The sequence below is a fragment of the Centrocercus urophasianus genome, unplaced genomic scaffold (genome assembly GCF_019232065.1).
Source record: "Centrocercus urophasianus isolate 14NV4802_14NV808 unplaced genomic scaffold, USGS_Curo_1.0 seq_11, whole genome shotgun sequence".
Classification (NCBI taxonomy): domain Eukaryota; kingdom Metazoa; phylum Chordata; class Aves; order Galliformes; family Phasianidae; genus Centrocercus; species Centrocercus urophasianus.
The window spans coordinates 50454490-50474743 of NW_024884253.1; the positions used below are offsets into that span (position 1 = coordinate 50454490).

Consider the following 20254-nt stretch of genomic DNA (forward strand, 5'->3'; position numbering starts at 1 on the left):
AGTGATTACCAAAGAACTGGAAAGAATTGTATTTGATTACAAAATAGAGATGCTTATCACAGCAATTGTGTTTTCCCTACCCACTCTTACAGGGTTTCTGATATCCGGGCATCTTATTTAGAAGAAGGGAAGCACTTACCTGCATCCCTATCTTCTCACGGTAGCCAGTTGGATCCTGAGCCGATGGGGAGGTTTGCCATCAGTTTTCACGATGACATGTGAGTGAGGCTGTTAAACTAATTTGTTCCTAAAAAGCATATAGCAACATAGTATTTAGATTTGTATATGCAATGGGCTACTCATGGAATATGTTTGGGTTTTGAAAATGAAATTATCAGCCATAAAAACCAAGCCAAATTGGGTCTCTAATAGTAATGTATCCTCCTGCCAAACATCCCATTCTCTGCTCTAAAAAGACTTTTCAAATTTAAATATAGCTAATGCATAATGCAAAAATGTTTCATTTCACTCAATGTGGAAACTTTAAAGTCTTATGATTAGCCCAGTAAGCTAATTGTGTATGTGGCTATCAGAAGTGAAAAGTAAGTTTTGAGCAGAATTAGTGAAATTCTTTGTAGTTCTATTCAGTAGCAGCTTTTGTAAATCCCATTCTTTATATTTCTGCTCCAGTTTAATGTTATGAACAACCTGCTGGTATTTATGGGCTTAGGAAAATCTTGTTTAGTTTTTGTTTGACTTGCTGTCAATTTGATCATGGAATTTTCCCAGCAGGAACCTCTTCCCTTTGGGCTTTCCTCACTTGTTGCAAAAATGCAGAGGAGAAGAAGAAGTAGGGGACAAAACAACAACAACAAAATGGGGGCGGACACGCACATATATTAACATTAAATAGCTCTAGGTGCTTCTCTGGGACGTTTTAGGTTGTGGAACAGCAGCCCTTGATCTTGATAATATTCCTCTATTATAAAATGATAGGTGACGTGTGTAGAATTTGTTAATGGGAACAGCAAAATTCCCAGGGCTGAAGGTGTGAAAACTGGAGAACTTCTCAAATCTTTATGTAGAGAGATGTCGTATGCTGATGTTGATTACGTATAATTATGGTATTTTAAATTGAAATAATTCTCTTTTTAGGGAAGTTGCTAAGTTGGTTAAAGAACCTCAGCCTGCAATTATTAGTCTGGGAGAATCCTATTCCGTGGCTGGAGATCAAGACCAGAACGTTGCTGAGCATTCGAATCACAGTCAAGATCCCTTATTACCGCTTGAACGATTGGAAGGTATTAAACTTCAAGAAAAACTACATACTTGGTCTCAGTGTAGTTACCTTATTACAGTGTGGCTGTGGAGTTTTTAACCATTTCAGTGTTTTGTGGCATAGTGCAAATGGGATTTGGAAAAGAATCTTTTTATTTTGTACGAACTGAAAACGCAAAAAGCTTGGGATTGAGCGGAAGTCCAACAATATGATGACAATGTACAGAGTTGTTTTCTACCCCTTCTCTTTCAATAGATGCAGGTTTATGAGATTGTATTTTAACTGATGTTTCTTTTCTTGCCCTATTCCAGCCATTAATGAGTGATTTTTTTTATTTTTATTTTTTGGCTGTGGCTGTACAAAGTAGAAGCTCATATTTATTTTTTTTAGTGTAACATATGGAAAAGTAGTTTGGAATGCTTGGCTGTGAAAACTGTTCCTTCTTGAAGTGTGAATGGAACAGCAGAAGCAAAACGATGTTCTGTAACTTGCTTTGAAAGTGCAGTTACTGATGTTAACTATACATAAGGGAGAGGGATTCTAATGTGATCAAATTCCTTTGGCTCCTTCAAGAGAGTAGATTCATAAATACTTCTAGTCATTACCTTCTTCCAAGCTATCTGCAGTTTTGTGAGGTAAGCATTCATAATTCAATAGACAACACGTTCTATTAGGAAGTGCATGGTTTGTAATATAAATGCACCCTGATAAACCACTGTTCATTGAAGCATTGTCTTCAGCCATTTCTCCTTTTAGGCTTAAGGAAGTGACAGTAATATAGGAACAAGATGCTTTGGAAAATTGGGAGTGCCTTGTTTGGGCTTGGTTCTGAGCATTGCTACTTGGCTATTCAGTTTTAAGCTGTGCTGTATTTGAAGCTTAAGATTGTAGCCTGGAAACTGCTTTTTGTTCCCATTTGTTTCTGAAGAATTATGAACCTTTTCAGCTAACATCTGTATTTTAGATGTTAGCTCTGTCTTGTGGGACATGATTTGGTTATGGGAGAATACAGTAGAAAAGTGAAAGCTGCTTACAAATGATTTTAAGAGAAGATAGTGTCTCAACAGTGGAATGAAACAGTGGAACATAATGCTCACTTCTGCTTCTGTAATGTGCCACTCTCTCCTTTTTCACAGTGCTTGAAAGGAAGCCTTCAGGCAGTAATTGTCTACATGCTGTTTACAGTTCTAGCCCTGTTGAAACCTTGCCTTTTTAATTGTTTCCAAGATGCTTCTGATTGTTCTTGTACGTTCCTCTGAATGCAGGAACTTTGGTCTTGTTATAACGTGTACATTTCAAGAGGCTGTCTTATAGAATGGTTACTACTTAGTGTTCTCATGTTATGCTACTAACATACTGATTTTTACTGTATTTTTTGTTCCAGATTTACCAACTGGAATATGTTTTCTTCCAGACAGTAAGGATAACAAGGTAAAAACTTCTTAGATACTGTGAAATTATAGATATCCTAATAATAATCTTGTATGAGACTTCTCTCTCAGGAAGGAAAAGAAAGGAAAGTGATGCAACAGTGTTCATTGTTTAGTGTATACCTGCAGGCTGTAACAGCGTGTCGTGTCTCACTTTGCCTCTGTTTTCCCCATCACTTCACATAATTAGCACCATGGGAGTGTGACTCCACCTGATCTCTCTGTTGTGAAAGCTGTTGTTTATTCCTACCTTGTGCTGTCTTCTCATTCTTTCTCCATGTGTGAATCTTTTAAGCACAATTGTAGTTTGCCCTAATGAAGAGTCTTGGAGGAACCTTTCTGAATGCTTTTGGAAGTTGAAGTAGGCTACCAGTCTGATCTGTGATGCCTTTATACTTGTTAATTGCTTAGAGGAATATTAGTTCACATGACTTCTTCAGCGTTCCCAACATAAACCGCACCATTTGTAAGACCTCAGTCTGCACCTGGATTTTTTTCTCTCTTTTCCCATAGTTGAAAACAGCTGCGTCAGGTACTGGCAGGGCTGTGCTTCAACTGCTTTCTGCTGTTGTAGAGAAGCTGATGCTTATGGGTGCAGATGGGAATGAGAGCTCACAGCTCTTGTAGAAAACACACCTCAGGCTGCAGCCTGATGCTGTCCAGCTGTATGCTTCTTGATGTGTCAGCTGGTGTTTTCTAAATTACTTTAGTTTACTTTCATTTGGTCTGTGTTTGTGCTTGTGTGTGTTTTATGGGCCACAGGGGCCTGTGACTTGCAGTGGAATGCTCTCAGTCTGTCATTGAAAAGTAGTACCTCTCAAAAAGTCTGTCCTTTCTGAACTTTCATATTTCCTAGCTGTCAGAGATGAAACAGTGTGAGACTAAATCCAAAGTAGGCGTTGTGTTACTGCTTTCTTAAAAAATAACAACAGGAGTTTGATTTTTGGTGTATGATTTCTGAAGAAGCATTCATTTAGCATTATAGAAACCTATTGTGTATTTCCTACTGTGCACTTTAAGATGAAGGATTTTTTTTTTCCCTAATAAACTCCTTAATGCAGTAGTTCAGTATTTTGGTTCTGAGATCTTTCAAGTTTGGTGTTATTCAGGTGTTTTTTCCCTTTTATGATGTTTGTGTTTCTTGCATGTTTCCTTTGTGGAAGCTAGAAGGCAAAATCGACTGGAGCTGAATACTTCCTGGGATGTGTAAGAAGGAAGGGGGAGAGTTTTAAAATGTTACTTAAACCTCTTTAATTGCTTCTTATTTAGGGGATTTATGCAATAGCTGATCATTCACAGGCAGATTTACATATGGATGTTTCTCACAGGTTACTCCGTCTGAACCTTCAGAAAAACTGGTAGAAACTGAAACCTCAAGTGATCATCTTAGCATTAGTCTTTCAAGTTTTTTAGAAAATGAGAAACTCTCATCTCTTTCAAGCTTAGGAGGAGATTCCACAGGTAAGGGATTTGTGACTTTATAGCTTTCTCTGGATAGTTATATTTAGAATTCTGACACAACATTGCTACCTACTTGAGGAGAAATGTATTACTTAAGCATAATTCTGTATAAAATACTTCATCAAAAACTTGTGTGAACAAAATTACAGAAAACCCAACTTATTTTGAGGTGGAAAAACAGGATCATTCTGCTTCGACTGTATGAATGTGTCTTGATGCATTAAAGATTATGGAGTTGTTCTGATAGCCTGCCAGGTGATTTATAAAATACCTCTGAAGGGTGAATGGGATGTTTTCTTTTGTTTCAATAGATGATGATATTGATGATGAAGAGTTCTTTGATAACCAACTGGAAGCTTATTTTGAGCAGCTGATACCACCTGAAGTGACCAGAGGAGACACTGACATAGGGAAGCTTTCAGATGGCTGTAAAGCTCTGAAGCTTCCTGAAAATGGCTTGCTTCAAGTAAGTTTAAGATGGAGTTCCAAACCTAGTACTCCTAATGGCTGTGAAACACAGTAGTATTGTTGAGAATTGTCTGCCAGGGTGGACAAGATATTCTTTCATGACAAACCCAAACACTACCCAACAGATAGCATTAAGCAAAGGACTCCTGTTTCTTAATTTTTTTTTTTTTTTTGTAGTTGATAGCAAATAGAGCTCTAAGCAGGAAACAAAGCACTTTAAACGAGATTCTGGCTTTCTTTTCCCTATGCAAGGTTTTCCCTAGGAGAAGAATAAAAAGAAACAAAAGAAGCTAAATAGCATAGCAGTGTTTGTATTAATTATCTTATAGTGCTGAGCTAGCAGCCGACAAATATGCTTGTTACAGAGGATCTTTCTGCTTATGTGATAAGGCATGGGGAAATTAGGTAAGTAGTTGGCTGTCCCAAGAGACATTAATCTGGAAGGCTTGCAGAAATGCTCACGGGTTTCCTGTTATGCTGTTGTCTTTATTTAGGCCTTTGTTCAGATTTTCTACACTTATCTTTGTTGTGGCCTTCTTTCTCCTGATAAGCAGTTTCAGACCTTGTGCAGTCAGTTTTGTTACTTGATCTTGCAAAGGGGTAAATAACGCGAGTGCTAAGGCTATATTACTGTCTTCTGGTATGATGGAGACCTGTCCTAGGGTTAATAACTAACATAACATCAATGGTATTTCCTGAAGATGGACCTTTTCTTGCTGGACTGCTTAAGACTTCATTTCTTAAGTCCTATTATTGTAAGTATGCTTTTCAGATAAAATCTATTCTATCTCTCAGCTGTAGGATGAGAAAAAGGAATAAAGACCTGAGCAGTTCTTTATTTAAATAGCTGCTAGCAATTCAGCATCACCTGTTGATATTCTAGCTTGACCTTTAGAGTAAAGTAACAGTGGGGTAGGATACAAGTCAGCACTTGCTGCTGTAAGAGCTAGCCTCTGCTTGACAAGTTCAGTCTGTGCTGCAGTTCAGTCTAATGTTTCAGGGGCTGCTTTTTGGAGTTCTGCTTCTTGTGTATGTGAGTTTGAACTTACTGCAACTCTGAGGTGTTCGCTTGAATGAGTTATAGTGCACCTTCTGTACTTTTCCCACTGCTGGTGTTAGTATCAGGCTTGTAGGTACGTGTTTGGAACCTCCTCAGTCCAGTAGGGGAAACAATATTACTGGTAAACAAGCAAAAGCCTTTACTAATATTGCAGTCTTATGAAACCATGATTTTTACCAGCATCTGAGTGCAAGGAATTCTTAATGCTGTCTAATATCCATAAAACACTAGCTTTACCTCTTCCTTCCACTCCCAACAAGCTGGTTGGATGAACTGCAAGGAAGGCCATCTTTATATCTTGTAAATTCCAGGAGATGAGTGTGTTTTCTTTGTAGGCATAGCTAAATTTTATTTTGATGGTTCTATGACAAGAAATTATTTTAATAGTTGTAACTTTTTGCTAGTCTTTGTTGTAGTTTAAATGCAGCATTGTTCAAAGCACAGTGTGGAGCTTTCTTTTTGACGTTGATCATCTTGTTGAAAACAAATTGATTTCTTTTCTGATGAAGGATTGTTTTATTTTTTCTTTTTACAAATACTTTAATGTTTGCTGGCATTAATGCTTATTTCATTTTGTACGACTGGTTTTTATAAAGAGCTTTTCAATCACCAGCTTGATTACCGAGGTCATAGTTTTCAAGGTTTTATTAAACATGTAGCATCATGAGGCTGTTTTTGCAAGTGAGTAAATGGTCTCCTGAAGTCTGTGTGAGGAGGGTAAGCAGAGAGCAACAGCTACCTGGTGGTTTGTCTTAGAACACCATTTCTCTCTTACAGATTGCTTGGTGTCTGTAACTCTGAATGAAAACTTGATACTTACATGCTTGACCAGAACAGTGAAGTGTGATTGATTGAATCGTGGTTGCAAAGATTATGATTATTCTAAGGATGTGTTGTCTGACAGCTTCATAAATTTCCCACCTGACTTCAAAAATTCCAGGCTGTGGGAAGTGATCTGTTAACCCTTTTGATGGCACTCTGCACAGGTTGCCAGTTGTTGATGGACAGCTGTATGTGAGGAATAGAATAGATGACTGTTTTAAGACCGTGTGGCCATGGCGAAGAGTGAGAACAGCAGAGCTGTGTTCTCTGACCTCAGGCTTGATGTAAATAGAGCAAGATGCTGCTGCTTCACTGTGGCTGTAGATGGGCAGTGGGGTAGGTGCCAAAAGGTTCCAGGTTGGGATTCTCATTCAGTGATAGATTCGGAGAAGCAATAGTACAGTGCCCTTGTTAAAGAAAATGAAATAACATAGTGGGACTAAAAAGGAAAGAGATGCCCCATCTTCTTGCTCTGTACATACTGAAGGCAGATTGGTGGACTAGCATAGCCAGCAGTGTGTTTTATTTTTCTCTTCAGCATTGTGGATGTGATGCAACTTAAAATTTTTATTTCCTTTTTTTGAGGACTTCCAGGATCCCAATATGTACCAGGCTGTGACAGGAGGAGACTCAGGAAATGCCAGTGATGAAGGTTCGCAAAAGCAAGGGATGACTGGGTGTCCTGTGCAAATAGAAAAACTGCCCCGGGCAAGAAGACAGCTGGTATGGAGTTATCTCTTAAATATATGTAGAATAAGGCTAGCATAAAATAAATATGGTTGTGCTTTTAAACTTACAAGAGGTTGAACTAACAACCCAAACTTTCTTTAGAAAAGATGAATAGTAAGGCTTTGTTTTTTGAATATGTTTTTCAGCCATGGTTAACTTGACTATTTTGTACCTAGAGCTATTAACACAAGCAATTAACAAATGCAATTCTGACAGTTAAGAATAACTGTAGTAACTTAATTTTTTTTTTTCCTAAGAATTCCATGACCAGCAGAGATGTGCTGGAATCCTGCAGTGCTGCTGAGTTGTGTTTAGATTCACTGTATTTTCAGTGCATCAGCAGCCACAGAGCTGATGGCGAGGGTGCTTTTTCCAAGCAGGAAGTGTGGTCCTCTGAGCATCAGTCTGCTGCTTCTGATGGTCAAGTACTACATCCAGCAGAAGGGTTTCTGGAGCACTACACCAATCCTAGAATTCCTCTTAGTGCAGATGAACCTGCAGCTGTCCCAGGTGCAACTGGGTGTGAGGTTGGCCTCTCTGATACTTACTTGTCTCCAACTGCAGACAGCTGTCAGAATAAAAGTTTAGCTACAACAGACTCAGGTATGTTGTTTTATATGTAACATAACTATGCCACTGTTGTGTGCAAAAGGAAATAAAATTGTAAGCTGTGCATTTTTCTTTAGTAAAAAAAAATCCACGACTTCTTTATAAATAAGAAAAAATGTAACTTGAATAAATTGGTTTTGTTTTTAAAAATTACTGATTGATGGCTATTGCAAACTGTTGCTTCTTTGGCAGAGCTGCTGCAACTTGAAATTGCAGCTACTTGATCTACAATAACTTGTTGCTGGCCTTTAGTGAGTGGATTCATTTAAATTCAAGACATTTTGCCTCGTTCCTTTTATTTTAATCATCTAGGCATCATTTGTTGTATATTTCAGGTGATGCACCACATAGCATTGTTTATCAAAATGAAGAAGGCAAATGGGTGACTGATCTTGCTTACTATACTTCATTTGATGGAGAACAAGATTTAAACCTGTCTGAGGATGATAAAATAAATGAGTTCATAAGTGGATGTATGTAATCTTTTTCCTTTTTAGTTGGCTGTTCCTATCTGTTAATATAGTTAAGGAAACTTTTTCTCTTCCTTTTTTATTTTTTCCACTTTAAAAATAAATGGTGTTTAGTATTCAAAGCCTGTAGGCTTTAGATACTAAATCTTATTTGAAAGCTGTTGTCGTCAGCATATAATGATAGTTTCAGCTGACAGCTTATTTCCATGTTTCTTACTCTTCCCAATAAGAGTGTCACTGATACCAACTGTATGAGAAAAATAGCTACCCTGTCTGTCATTTCCAGAAGTGTTGGTTAGAATTTTAATTATTGTTATTCTTTTCATCAAGAAGAGGAAGCCATTGTTCTGTACTGCATGATGGGTATAAGACAGGAAACTGTAAGCAAGAAATTATTATGTAAACAAGCAAGTAAATGTGAAAAGAGCTGCTGAATTCTCTGGCTGGTGATTTCTGTGAACTTCTTGGGGATGTCTTGGTGCTGAGTGCTTACGCTTAGCACTGGTACTGCAAAATGTCACTAAGGGCCATTTACAGGACTCTTCTAAGAAATTCTAGGCTTTTTGAACCTTTCTCTACTTCAGTTTTAATTTTCCTTTACCTGTCTCAGGCTGATCTTCATGAGAGTCTGTGTTTGTCGTACAAGATTGGGTAGTATGCATGTAGTGCCGTGGGCAAATAAATTCCTCAGCACCAAAATGTACTGTAAACAACTGTCTTACCGTACAGACTTAAGCATTGTATGCAGTGGAGTTTCTCTCTGCTGAGAAAGAAGTTTGCTTTCCTCAAAAGCAACGAAATTCCAACTTCCCTTAAGTAATTTTTATAGACAGCAAACTTTGGCCATGTTAACTTGCACAGGTATTTCGTGAACTGATACAAACTGAACCAATCTCTTTCTTTTGCTTAAGTTCAGCACTTAATTTGCTAACCTGAATGTTGTCTAAGTTGGTTTGGAAGCTCCGTTCTACCTAGTATAGATAGCAGAACCAATAATGAATATAATTTGCTTTCAGGACAAGGTTATAAGAGGCCTTCTGTACTGAGCTCTAAGGTAGCTCGCCAAATGCTTCTTTTACTGGGGTGCCTAAAGGTTAGGGAATGCTGTTTTAAACCAACTTCACATGAACCTTTCTTGCTATCATGTGAGGAATAACTCCTGGTTTGTCCCAAGTTGTCTTGGATGTAGAATTAAGCATCTTTGCCTCAAAGTTTAGTTTAATGATGCAGAATAGTAATGGCAACTCTTATTTAATACATGTCTTTGATTTTAAGCTGAAGCAGCAGCATTGATTGCACAAGACCAGGAAGAGTTTGAGAAAGCGCACAGACTTTTGCAGGTAAGTAATGATCTGAATGCAGGCAGAATAACTGCCATTTATTTACAAATGACAATTTTTGTCACTTCTTTGCAGGCAGAAAAAGTAGACATTCTAAATGCATCTGAATTGGCAAATTCTTCATGGAAATCTGCCGGCAGCTGCCTTCTGCCAAAAATGTCTGATGTTAGTAAAGATGCCAGCTACTTACGTTTGTCTCTGGGGGAGTTCTTTGGTCAGAGGTCTGAAGCTCTTGGTTGTCTTGGTGGAGGCAGCGATGTGAAACGGGTATGTATCTCAGTGTTATGAGAGGCAAGGGAAGGATAAGAAAAAGCAGGACTGCTTTTTTTGTTGTTGTCATAATTATTTCTGAGAACTGCTTCTAATTCTGTATGCATATACAACAAGGATGAGTTGTTTTTTGATTCTCATTTGACATTTATGATGTGAAGGGATGACTAGTATTACCAAGGAATCTTTATAATTCATTCTTGGTCAAAACATAGGGTTAGAGAGAGGGAAGGTAGGCCTTGTTACAGGCTGCTTGCTGGAGATAAGAGCAAGCAGTCCACAGAGTTGAATGGAACACTACTAAGAGGGAAATTTGAGTGAGGTGTCTCTAAATGGCTGTTGATAATTGTGCTATCTAAGCAAATGCTCACTTCCAGTAAAAGCGTAATCATCTAGACCTCAACTTACCGATAGACTTTTATGTGTTTCTTACCTGCTGTTGGGTAGATAGCATCTCATCTGTGCTGCAGACAAACAGAACCTGACAGTTGTGTATAAGGGGATATGCTTGTGTGATTCAGTTTTGTCCTAGTGTACTGGTAGAGTGAGCATGTTCTGTACTGCTGCAGAACTGATGAGAGCACATGTACTTTCTTTTGTCTAACTGGTATAAATACATTTTCTGCTGGCTTTTTTTTTTTTCATTTGTGTGTTGTATGCTTTTATTTTTTTGTTATTTAAATAGCATTGTATGTATGTCAGGTAGGCATTTACAAAGCTAGGAGGCATATGTTATTTCTCAGCCAAATACCAACTGAGGAGACACTGGCTGAAAATACTTTGCATACCCACTGGAACTGTGGGTATTTCATGATTGAATTTACTAATGTTGTATTCTGGGTTGTCTCTTTTTTTTTTTATAGCCTTCTTTTGGCTACCATATTACATCTCCGAAGACAAGGCAACCTGTTGCTTTGCTAAGGCAATTTGATGCATCAGTAGGTGACTTTACCCAAGAAACTTCACAATTTTCTGAAGTGTTTCCAGGTAATTATAGAGCAGGATGAACCTCAGACCAGTAGTTGTAACATTAACGAGGAGTTATTTGTGTGTAACTGTTAAAGACTGTACAAGCATGTGATAGAGACTGGAGAGAAGTATGTGATAAATTCATTGTAATCATCTTAATCACTTTCAGGTGTGGGAGGGTGAAGATGGAAGGTATTCACACCAAAGAAACACAAACCCTAAAGCGTTGTGTGAGAGCATTCCAATACCAACTAGTAAACTGGATTGCCCGGGCCACTTCCACATTTTCAGATGCTGGATAAATACCAGAATGTCTTGTAATAATTAAAGCATGTTCAGGGTTTACCTATTGAAAAAGCTATATAGTTCTTTTGACAAAAGAACAACAACAACAAGCCCAACAAAAACAATGAACCACAAAAACAAGAAGTTGATTTATTTTCCATTTAGATATAGAGGATGTAGGGAAAGTAGTAGATCAGGTTATAACTGTCTGCGTGTGTATATACAAGTCTAACTTTTCCTTCCATCTTTTAGAATAAATAAGTAATTATACTCCTGGGATATCTGTTTAAAGAAAGAATAAGGAAATTCCTCCAAAATCTTATGTGCAAAGACCAGAAGGTGCATTTTTGCATGACTTGCATACAAACTGAATGATATATATGTAGGAAATTGAGAGCACTTAATCAAAAGATGAGATCCTTTTAAAGCATCTTTGCTGTTCTTATACACTTATATCAGCCTTCTGAATCCATTTGTAGCATCAATGCTGTGGCTTACATAAACTTCTACAGTGACGAAAACATCAGTTAGATTTTTATGTAGGACATTTCCTTAAAAGCAGTTTTACAGCCATTATTTTCCCAGGTCTAAGCCCTTCCAAATATTTTTAAAGCATCCCTAATTATATTATTTTGCTTGTTTTGTTTTCTTTAAACCTAGTGCTACTGTGCTTAAATTCACTCTACACTAGTCTGGATTTTTGTTTACAGTTTGTTTAAAAACAAACAAACAAGATGTTTCTCGAATCTTGTGACCTTTGTTCAGGTAGAAGCTAGCTGTAATTGCTGCTTTAAGTAATAGGTAAATACCATAGTGTGCTCTGCAAATACTTTGTAAATGCTAGAGAAAGTGGCCACAAATTGACTTAAGTACCCAATATATTAATAGCAATTGTCATGTGAATTTTTTTCAGGAGTACTGGCAATTATCTTTATTAACAATATTAGTATACAATCCTTTTTTAAGGAACAGTAGATGCAGAAGAAACTGAGAGCTTAGTGACCTGAGAAGGATATTACTTCAAGTACTGAGGATATCCAAACTCCAAATATCTACCACAAGTAGAAGAGAAGCTAAATTAACTGAAGTAAACACACTTCATACTAAGTGTATTAACTTAGTATGTTAAGCAGAGCTTTTTAATAAATAGTATATAGTGTTCTACGGAGTCTGGATGTTTTCCTTCGAGCAGAAACCCCTTGGTGATATAATAGCTTCTACATCTCATCAGTACAGTATTTCCTACTTTGTGTTCTGTCTGATGATCCAGAAGATTCTTAATAGACTTGATGGTTTCAGAGAGGTGTCCTTCTCTGTATAATCCTTCAAGATCACCGGTTCACTGCTATCTACATCTCTCAGACTCCCTAGTATATGAAAAAACGTTTTGCTCAGTTCTAACTCTTATGGTTTTATGTTAGAGCTGGGTCTACGTTTATGCTACCTTGTGAATAACGTTTTATGAAAAGACATGTTTAGCTTGTGCTCATATGGTAGGCTACCTGAAAATGAAGTGTGAGCTTGGTATTGTTAACATCACTAATTTTGTTAACTGAATGAAGATGTTCTTTCAATATTATAACTATACAGGCGATTGTTGATGGTTCTTGTATTGTGTTCAACTGGAAAAGACTGTTGTAATGAACAAACAGGACTGTTCACATCCGTGAATGAAGTTGTTCAAACAGTATACTTGGAAATTAATTGTAGGTCTTTTTCTTTCTTCTTAGGAGACTTGGAAGCTCAAGCAAAAGAACATGCGAGTTCTACCAGCTGCGAAGATGCATGGTGTAGTGTGGAGGCTGCAGCTGGAATACAAAAAGGCATTAATACAGAAACTGCTTCCAAAAGTGAAGCAAAGGTATTTTTTTCATATTTTCTATTAATTACAAGTGTGAACTTGAACAAAAGTCACTTCTGTTGTTGTTGTTTCTTTGAGTAAGGTTAAGTTTAGACTTTGGTCTCAACCTACTTCAGCCTTTTATGCTGATAACTTGAATCCTAGCAGAAGTCTTTTACTTCTTAGACTAGTTTCATTAGATTGTTATGATCTATGAAGTAGGTCTGGTCGTACCAGCATTGAATAGAAGAAACAGCACCTTTAACCTGCTGATCAATCTCTTCTTGCTGCACCATAGATTGCTGTTGGCTTTTTTTTTTTTTTTTCTACAAGGGAATGTTGTTGGCTCATGGTCAACTTGATGACTACCTGGACCTCTGATTTCTTTTCTACCAAGTTGTTTTCCAGCTGGTCAGTCCCTAACCAGTACTAGTGCAAGAACTTATTCTTCCCCAGGCTGAAAGGCATTTTTCTTTGAAATTCACAATACTTCTCTCATCCTGTTTCTCCAACCTGCTGAGGTCTTTCTGAACTCAGCCAGCCCATCTTATGTATGAACCACACCTTTGCAGACTTGCTATGAGGCTGTGCTCTGTTCCATTATCAACGTCACTGATAATGATACTGGCACAACATCCTTCCCTGGGATGCCTCATTATGGACCTCAGGCTACTCATAGCCTCCTGACAGACTGTGTGCCCTGATAACAACATGTTACAGCCAGTTCGTAGTCATAATCTCCTTGTCCACTCCATAAATCAATAGTCTTTTTATGAGGATACCGTGAGGGCTTGTGTGGATATCTATGAGAGGACATAAACGCAAGTTCTCAAAAAGAAATCTTGTCTACAAGAGAGATGGGAAGAGATTATGATCTAGAGGTGACATTGCCTAGTTATGCCAGTGTTTTGCTAAGAATAGGCAGTGTGCAAATTCAATAAGTCATGAGACTTCAGAGATGCAGAGAAGCGTGGAATTGATTTTGTTTCACTTTGTTGAGAGGCAGATGATTGGAAGTTATTTGGGAAGATAGTGTGTGTTTGGTCAGTTTCCTCCCTATTCTGTCTTTGGTTGTATTTACTTGTAGTCCCTAAAACCAAGTTAAGGCAGATAGGAGAATTTTATGTGTATCAAGTTGCCAAGTTTTAAAGGAACAGAAGCTTCCTAGCAGGCAATCCTTATGGCAAGCAGTCTTGGAAAATCAGTGGTTTTCCTGTTGTGGTGTTTCTCCTTGGCAACAGATTAAGCCTGGGGCAACAAGAAATATATTAATATAATATCAGGTGTTCCACATCTGGCATAAATTCAAATACAAAATCATTCTTCATTTGGTGTTTAATCTGTTTTTCTTTGTCGTAGGATGGAGTTAACGAAGACAAGTTGGAAGGTGGCTTATCTAATCATTCTGACTCTGTCCTCAGTATTAGCACAATTGCCTCTGCTATTGCTAATGCTTCTTGCAGTGCTGATCCTTCCCAGTTGGCTGCTATGATGATGACACTCTCCAATAAAAACAGAAAAAAGTGTTTCCTTCCTGGAATTGTTAAAGAGATGGAGCTCACAGCTGATCAGGCATTATCCAGCCATGTGGAAAACAGTACATTTGATATGGAAAAATATCTCAAAAAAACAGATGAGATGGGACATGAAAGTGAGCGTGAGAGTATTGTAAAACTTGAGACATCTGTCCAGAACAGTATGTCTGAAAGCACTTCAATGGGTGAAGTGAGAAACAAAGAAACTCTTGTAGAAGACTTTTTAAATGATCATAATGAGCAGCGACTAACAGAGAAGCAGTTTCTGGATTATTTTAATGCAGAAAATGGTACTCAGAATATCTCTAGCTCATCTGGTGCTTCCAGGCATGAGGACAGAGCTGCAAATAGTGTTAAGTATTCAGAGAAGTTATCTGATATATTAAATAGTAAACATGTGCAGTTGATGAGTGCTACTCTTAAATCTGATGTGCTGGGTATCCAAACTTCACCTAGTAGAAACAAAGCACAGACATGTGAAACTCCTTTAGCATCTAAAAGGGAAATGGCACAGAGACTTCTGTTTGCTCAGGAGGCTGACAGTCTTACTAGCAGATGTTATAGCAGGGAAGATGGAGGAACAGTAGATCAAGTGAAAAATGCTGTTCCCGAACCATGTAATGATTTGGAGAGAAGTACAAGAAACATCGTGCCACTCAGCAATGTAAAATCTACCAAACAACCTGATAAATATGTCTCAGTAAGTCCTACAAAAGCAACGCCTGTGCAAAAATTGAACACTGATGAAGAGACGCAAAGCACAAAGGTGGAGGAGAGAGCCAAAGAGAGCAGTGCTGCTGGCAGTGGGAACGTGAAACATGTAACTTTTGAGAAGCTCTCTCCAACTTGCCAAAATGGTGGTGGTGAGTAATTGTAACTAGTAATCTAAAAAGATGAAAGCAACCAGTTGTAGAAAAGGCTTTTCTTGAAAATAGACTTGTTTCCTGTGCTTATACACTTACAAAATTCTGTTTATTTATCAGAGCATCAATCCGTGCTCCCTGAATGTGACTTGCAGCCTTTAGAGGATGAACAGTATAGCTTCAGGCCTTCAACTTCACCGCTGATTCACTCTTCTCCTAGTGACACTTCTGGAACAGCATTTTCAGGGTAAATTTTTTAGCATGGGTTATAAGAATTGCTACAGTTTCATGGGGATCTTGGAGTCATCAGGTTTTAAAGTAAATATTGTTTTTGACTTCAGTTTATAGAAGACTTTTTTTTTTTTTTTTTTTTTTTTTAGGACTAGGACTTTGTTCTGTGTGTAAGCTTACTCTTAGGTTTTAACGTGTGTGTGGAGGAGCAGTCTTAAGCAATTGTTGTTTTATTTCCCTTGCTGGTATGATGATAGAGTTGCTGGACAGGAATGTATCTGTTTCTGCTCAGGATTGTCCAGTAATGCAAGAATACAGAATACTCAGCCTGTAGCTAGTCAGATAGTGTGGATACTTAAACCTTCGTGATGATGGAACTGTCGACTGCAGTATTTAGTTTTTATTCATTTTTTTGTTACGGTTCTAGTTATGTAATAACAAAGCTTGATATTGTATACAACCAATGATGGCCTGGGTTGTTGTTGTTTTTGTTGTGTTTTTTAAAGTTGTATTTAGGTGAGTTTTGTTCTCTAATTCATATCACTGCTTGTGGTGAGAGAATAATTAGAAATATTTATATTACTTATGAACACTTTCATATTTAAAACTGTAACTTTGTCCCCAAGATTTGAGCATTTCTTAGCAATTGAATGGGTAATGTTTTTTTTTTTTTTTAAATGAGTTCCAGTAATAAGAGGAGCTGTGTGAATTATAGGATTGCTACCAAGTCTTGTGGTTTTAAACATATGGTATGGCCAGTGACAATTCATTTTCTTGTGGGCATGCATTCTGTGTCGTCTGACATACTTCCTATCTGTTTCTCAGGTCTGAGGCTGATTTTATTAGCACATCACATCATCCAAAATCATCTTGCAAGGAGAGTACTGTATCATCTCAGTCAGTTTACTCAAGCCCAAGCATGAGCAGATTAACATATGTCTCTGAATCTGACAGTACGCTTAAGAATACATCTGTAATGTGTGATCCAGAGACGCACTGGGTAAGAAAATCTATGACTGTAATTATGTCCTATGCTCTGCCCTATGAACTGTTACATGGTCAAAATCATTTTTAATGGTTAGAACAGCCTGGAAGGTTCCAGAATAGTTTAGTGTACACTGTGCTTAGCAAAAAGGTATTGTGCTTTTCCCTCTTTTCTTCCATACTCCCAAGTTCCAGAAATTTAAATTCTGAAGTAGGTTTTGTTAAATTACAAACCCTTGTGAATGTAAGAGTAAACCATTCAATGGACTTCTGGAAAATGCTAGAGTTGGTATATTTTTTTCCATGTTTTTCTGAGTTGCTTCTTGAGTAATTCTGTTCTTGGAATGCAGTGCAGCATTCTAGCAGCAGTTAGCAGGCTCTTTATCTCCTTTTTTCACCCCTGAGGCTCCCTTTCTGTTTTGTTTCATTTTCTGGTAAGAGTGCTTCCCTTTGCCTACATCCTAAGAAATGTTTATCAATGCGTGTTTTAGCTTCCACCAATTGATTTCAGGACTGAAAATACCATTTGTCTACCTCTGATAATCATTCTCACTGTTCTTACTGATTTAGTAAAGAGTGTATATCAGAGTGAAACTTCAGTTCAGACTTGCAGTCTTATGCTGATTAAGATAGTTAATATTCTCTTACCTCAGTCCATGGTTTCTTTGGAATCTGAGATCTTTGTTATGTTTCCCCCCCTCCAAAATGTGCAACCATGTGGATGAAACTTTAAAACAAACAAGTTCAAAATCTCTTAGATTACAAAATGAGTGATGCCATTTAAACTTCCACTGAGATAGGTACAACATCTTAATTACTTTAGAATTTCTCTAATGGTTAGTAGAAATATTCACTGCTAGATGTATTTTTCATTTGTAGGTATGAGAAAAACACCAAAAATTTCAGGTCTATGGGAGGACTTTGATAAGTAAATCGAGGTGGGGGGGAGGAGAAGGATGATATAATTGTTGCAAAAGAAATCACCACCAGCAGACCAATGCCCAGGGCAATCTCCAAGGAACAGTTACTCTGGAAAAAATATGCCACAGTTTTATTTCTGAATGTATGGAGTATTTCTTTTTTGTCAGCTGTCCTGACCATCTCCCCTCCCAGCTTCTTGCCCACCCACAGCTTTACTTACTGCTGTGGTGAAGTGAGAAACAAAGGTGACCTTGACTCTGCCAACATTGCTCAGCAGTATTTGAAACATCAGTATGTTATCAACACTGTTTTCATCACAAATCCAAAACATAGCACCATAGGGCTGCTGTGAAGAAAACTGGCTTCGTATCGAGCAGATGCCGTACACCTAGTTACATGTGACTTCAGATAGCAAACAGGCTGAAGCAACAGGCTTGCTTTCTCAGAGTAGATAGTCACAGATGTCTGAAGTCTTGTTTTTGTAACAAGACTTGACAAATTTGATCACTTAATGGTAATGGCTGGTGGTTCCAATATTAGGGTCTGTTCCATGAATCCTGTTTGCTTGTCTAGAATGTGTAACATTTGTCGTAATACTGTGTATCACATTTGCTTACCAGAGTGAAAATGCAAGTAAACTAAGTACAACAATAATTCGAGCCAGCCCAACTCCTTCACAGGAGCAAACGAACAAGAATTTAGAAGACTACTTGTGCCAAAGAAACCGCAAAGGAATACAGTTCAGTGTTGATCAAAAATCAGAAGAAAATGAACTTGCGCATCCTGAAAGAAAGCTTGAAGGACGAGGTCAAGAACTGACCAAGGAAGATCTTCCAAAGAATGAAAGGCAGCTTACCTCTGCTGCCTCAAAAGTAGCAGCAACTCTTAAAGAGTTAGACCCTGTTATATCAGCTCTTGCAAGTAAATTCTGTGTCTTTCAGCCACTTCCTGTTAATGTTGGTGCACAAGAAGTATGGCAGGATCGCACAAATAAAGCACAGAGCCAGGGATTGCCATCTTTAAATGCGTTGCCTGTATATCCTGGATTAAGAACTTGTATTCCGATAAATCAAAACGCTCCTGGTGGACAGTATATTCCTATTTCAAGCTTTAAATCCCACATCACTACCTCTGAAAGTCAAACAGTTTCTTCTGTTGCGACGTTACTTCCAGGCCATTCCTTGGCAACAACTCAATTTGCACAGCAGCATCTAGGAAACATACCATCTACTGGAAACAAAGTTTTACCTCAGTTTCATGGCTGCAGCTCTGCAGGTTTTAGTGTACCACCATCAGGGCTTCCTTACTCCAGCATCTCAGCAGGACGTGTGGAAAATCCAGTTCCAGCAGGAATCCCTTTGGGTTCGAATATTGGTCCCAGTTCTTTGGGTACAGCTGCACTTTGTCATCCACACTCTACTTCCTGGAGCAAGAATACCTTAAATATAAGATCGTGTACTGTACAACCCCTTGGGACTAGTAGAAATGAGTGGGACTTTTCAACGTCACCTGGTGTTGGTAAGGCTTATTTAAAGTACATTTTTAAAATAGCTGTGGTCAGGAATAGCTAAAAGTACTATAAAGGAGTAAGTAAATGTAGGAGTGTGTGTGACCACAGCTATTCTTTATGCAAGCTGATATTTGAGAAAAATGATATTACTGATTTTCTTTGGTTAATGGTATCTTCTGAATTTAGTGTCTATTCTTCTAGTCTTCCTGATACCCTTAAAATGTGTTTTTTGTAATCAAGGAAAGTAGATCTCAGCATTCAGTGGTTTTATGGTTGTGGAAAGGATCTGTTGCACTCTTTGTCGTGAGGGAGAGAAGTCCTAGCTGCAGTTTGTGCTAGGCAAGACAACTCATGTCCTGGAAGTTCAGCTGCACTTTAGCTGAAAAGCAGAAGGCATTTCTGTCACTTTTGTGGGCAGATATTAACAGCCAGTTAAGCCAAAAAATCCCAGAACTGGGGGGCTGAAGCTGCTTTCTGCTTTTTTCAATTCAAATATTTTCTTGATGCAAGAAAGCATTTCTCAGACAAGTTGGCAAACTTGAAGTAAGGATAGCCTAAATGATGCTTTATTCAGGATACTTGGAACTAACAGTAGCATGTTTCCTTCCTGAGGACACGTAAAAGTACCAGAAGAGCTGAAGTTTCCTAATGCCTGCTGTGTGGGAATTGCATCGCAGACAGCTCTTAGCATTTTTAATCCAACTGAGCGGTGGCTGCAGGTCAGCATTGGAATACTCAGCATATCAGTCAATGGGGAAAAGGTAAGTATTTTTCAGTACACTTATAAGCATGAAGCTGTAACCTTATCAGATGTCATACTGTGAAATAGTAGCCTTTAGAGAGTTGTAAGTTCTTCCCAGTTTATAGTTAATATAAACAAAAGCAGTGGTACCTCTCTTAGGCAGGCCTCTTGGTTTATTCCAGTGAGTAGGAATAGTAAGTGTAAGTATCTCAGGATAAGATTGACTTGAAAATTTGTCTTGTGTGCATAAATTCTGGTAGGTTTGAGATCACTGCTTATTAATTCCTACCTTTCAAATATAGTAAATATTGCAGTTCCCATGTTAATCTGTTACTAGATGCTGGACAGAAGCCCCAGTAACTTTCAGGCTGACCCTTTAACTCTTTAGATTTAAAGCAAATGCCTACAGTTGAGTCAAATGAAAGTGGGGCATAAAAATGGTGATGCAATAAATGTGGTATTTTGAATGAAGCCGTCCTCTAACAAAAAGTTTGAA

The 20254-nt window shown here is 38.0% G+C and overlaps 1 protein-coding gene across 4 annotated transcripts in view; it reads left to right on the top strand.

Annotated features, from left to right (window-relative positions):
• Positions 1-20254, top strand: part of CEP192 (centrosomal protein 192) — a 56738-nt gene that overhangs the window by 2137 nt on the left and 34347 nt on the right. The window contains exons 3-19 of one of the 4 annotated variants that reach the window (XM_042808675.1): positions 93-218; positions 1096-1241; positions 2604-2650; positions 3978-4110; positions 4422-4576; positions 7046-7183; positions 7447-7792; positions 8134-8271; positions 9544-9608; positions 9684-9875; positions 10742-10865; positions 12863-12993; positions 14332-15370; positions 15491-15617; positions 16427-16601; positions 18127-19024; positions 19629-19777. In XM_042808675.1, the coding sequence (XP_042664609.1) occupies positions 93-218; positions 1096-1241; positions 2604-2650; positions 3978-4110; positions 4422-4576; positions 7046-7183; positions 7447-7792; positions 8134-8271; positions 9544-9608; positions 9684-9875; positions 10742-10865; positions 12863-12993; positions 14332-15370; positions 15491-15617; positions 16427-16601; positions 18127-19024; positions 19629-19777 (4129 nt within the window). Of the gene's footprint in view, positions 1-92; positions 219-1095; positions 1242-2603; positions 2651-3977; positions 4111-4421; positions 4577-5208; positions 5334-7045; positions 7184-7446; positions 7793-8133; positions 8272-9543; positions 9609-9683; positions 9876-10741; positions 10866-12862; positions 12994-14331; positions 15371-15490; positions 15618-16426; positions 16602-18126; positions 19025-19628; positions 19778-20254 lie in introns of those variants that run through there. The other 3 variants (XM_042808676.1, XM_042808677.1, XM_042808678.1) reach the window with 3 other exon arrangements.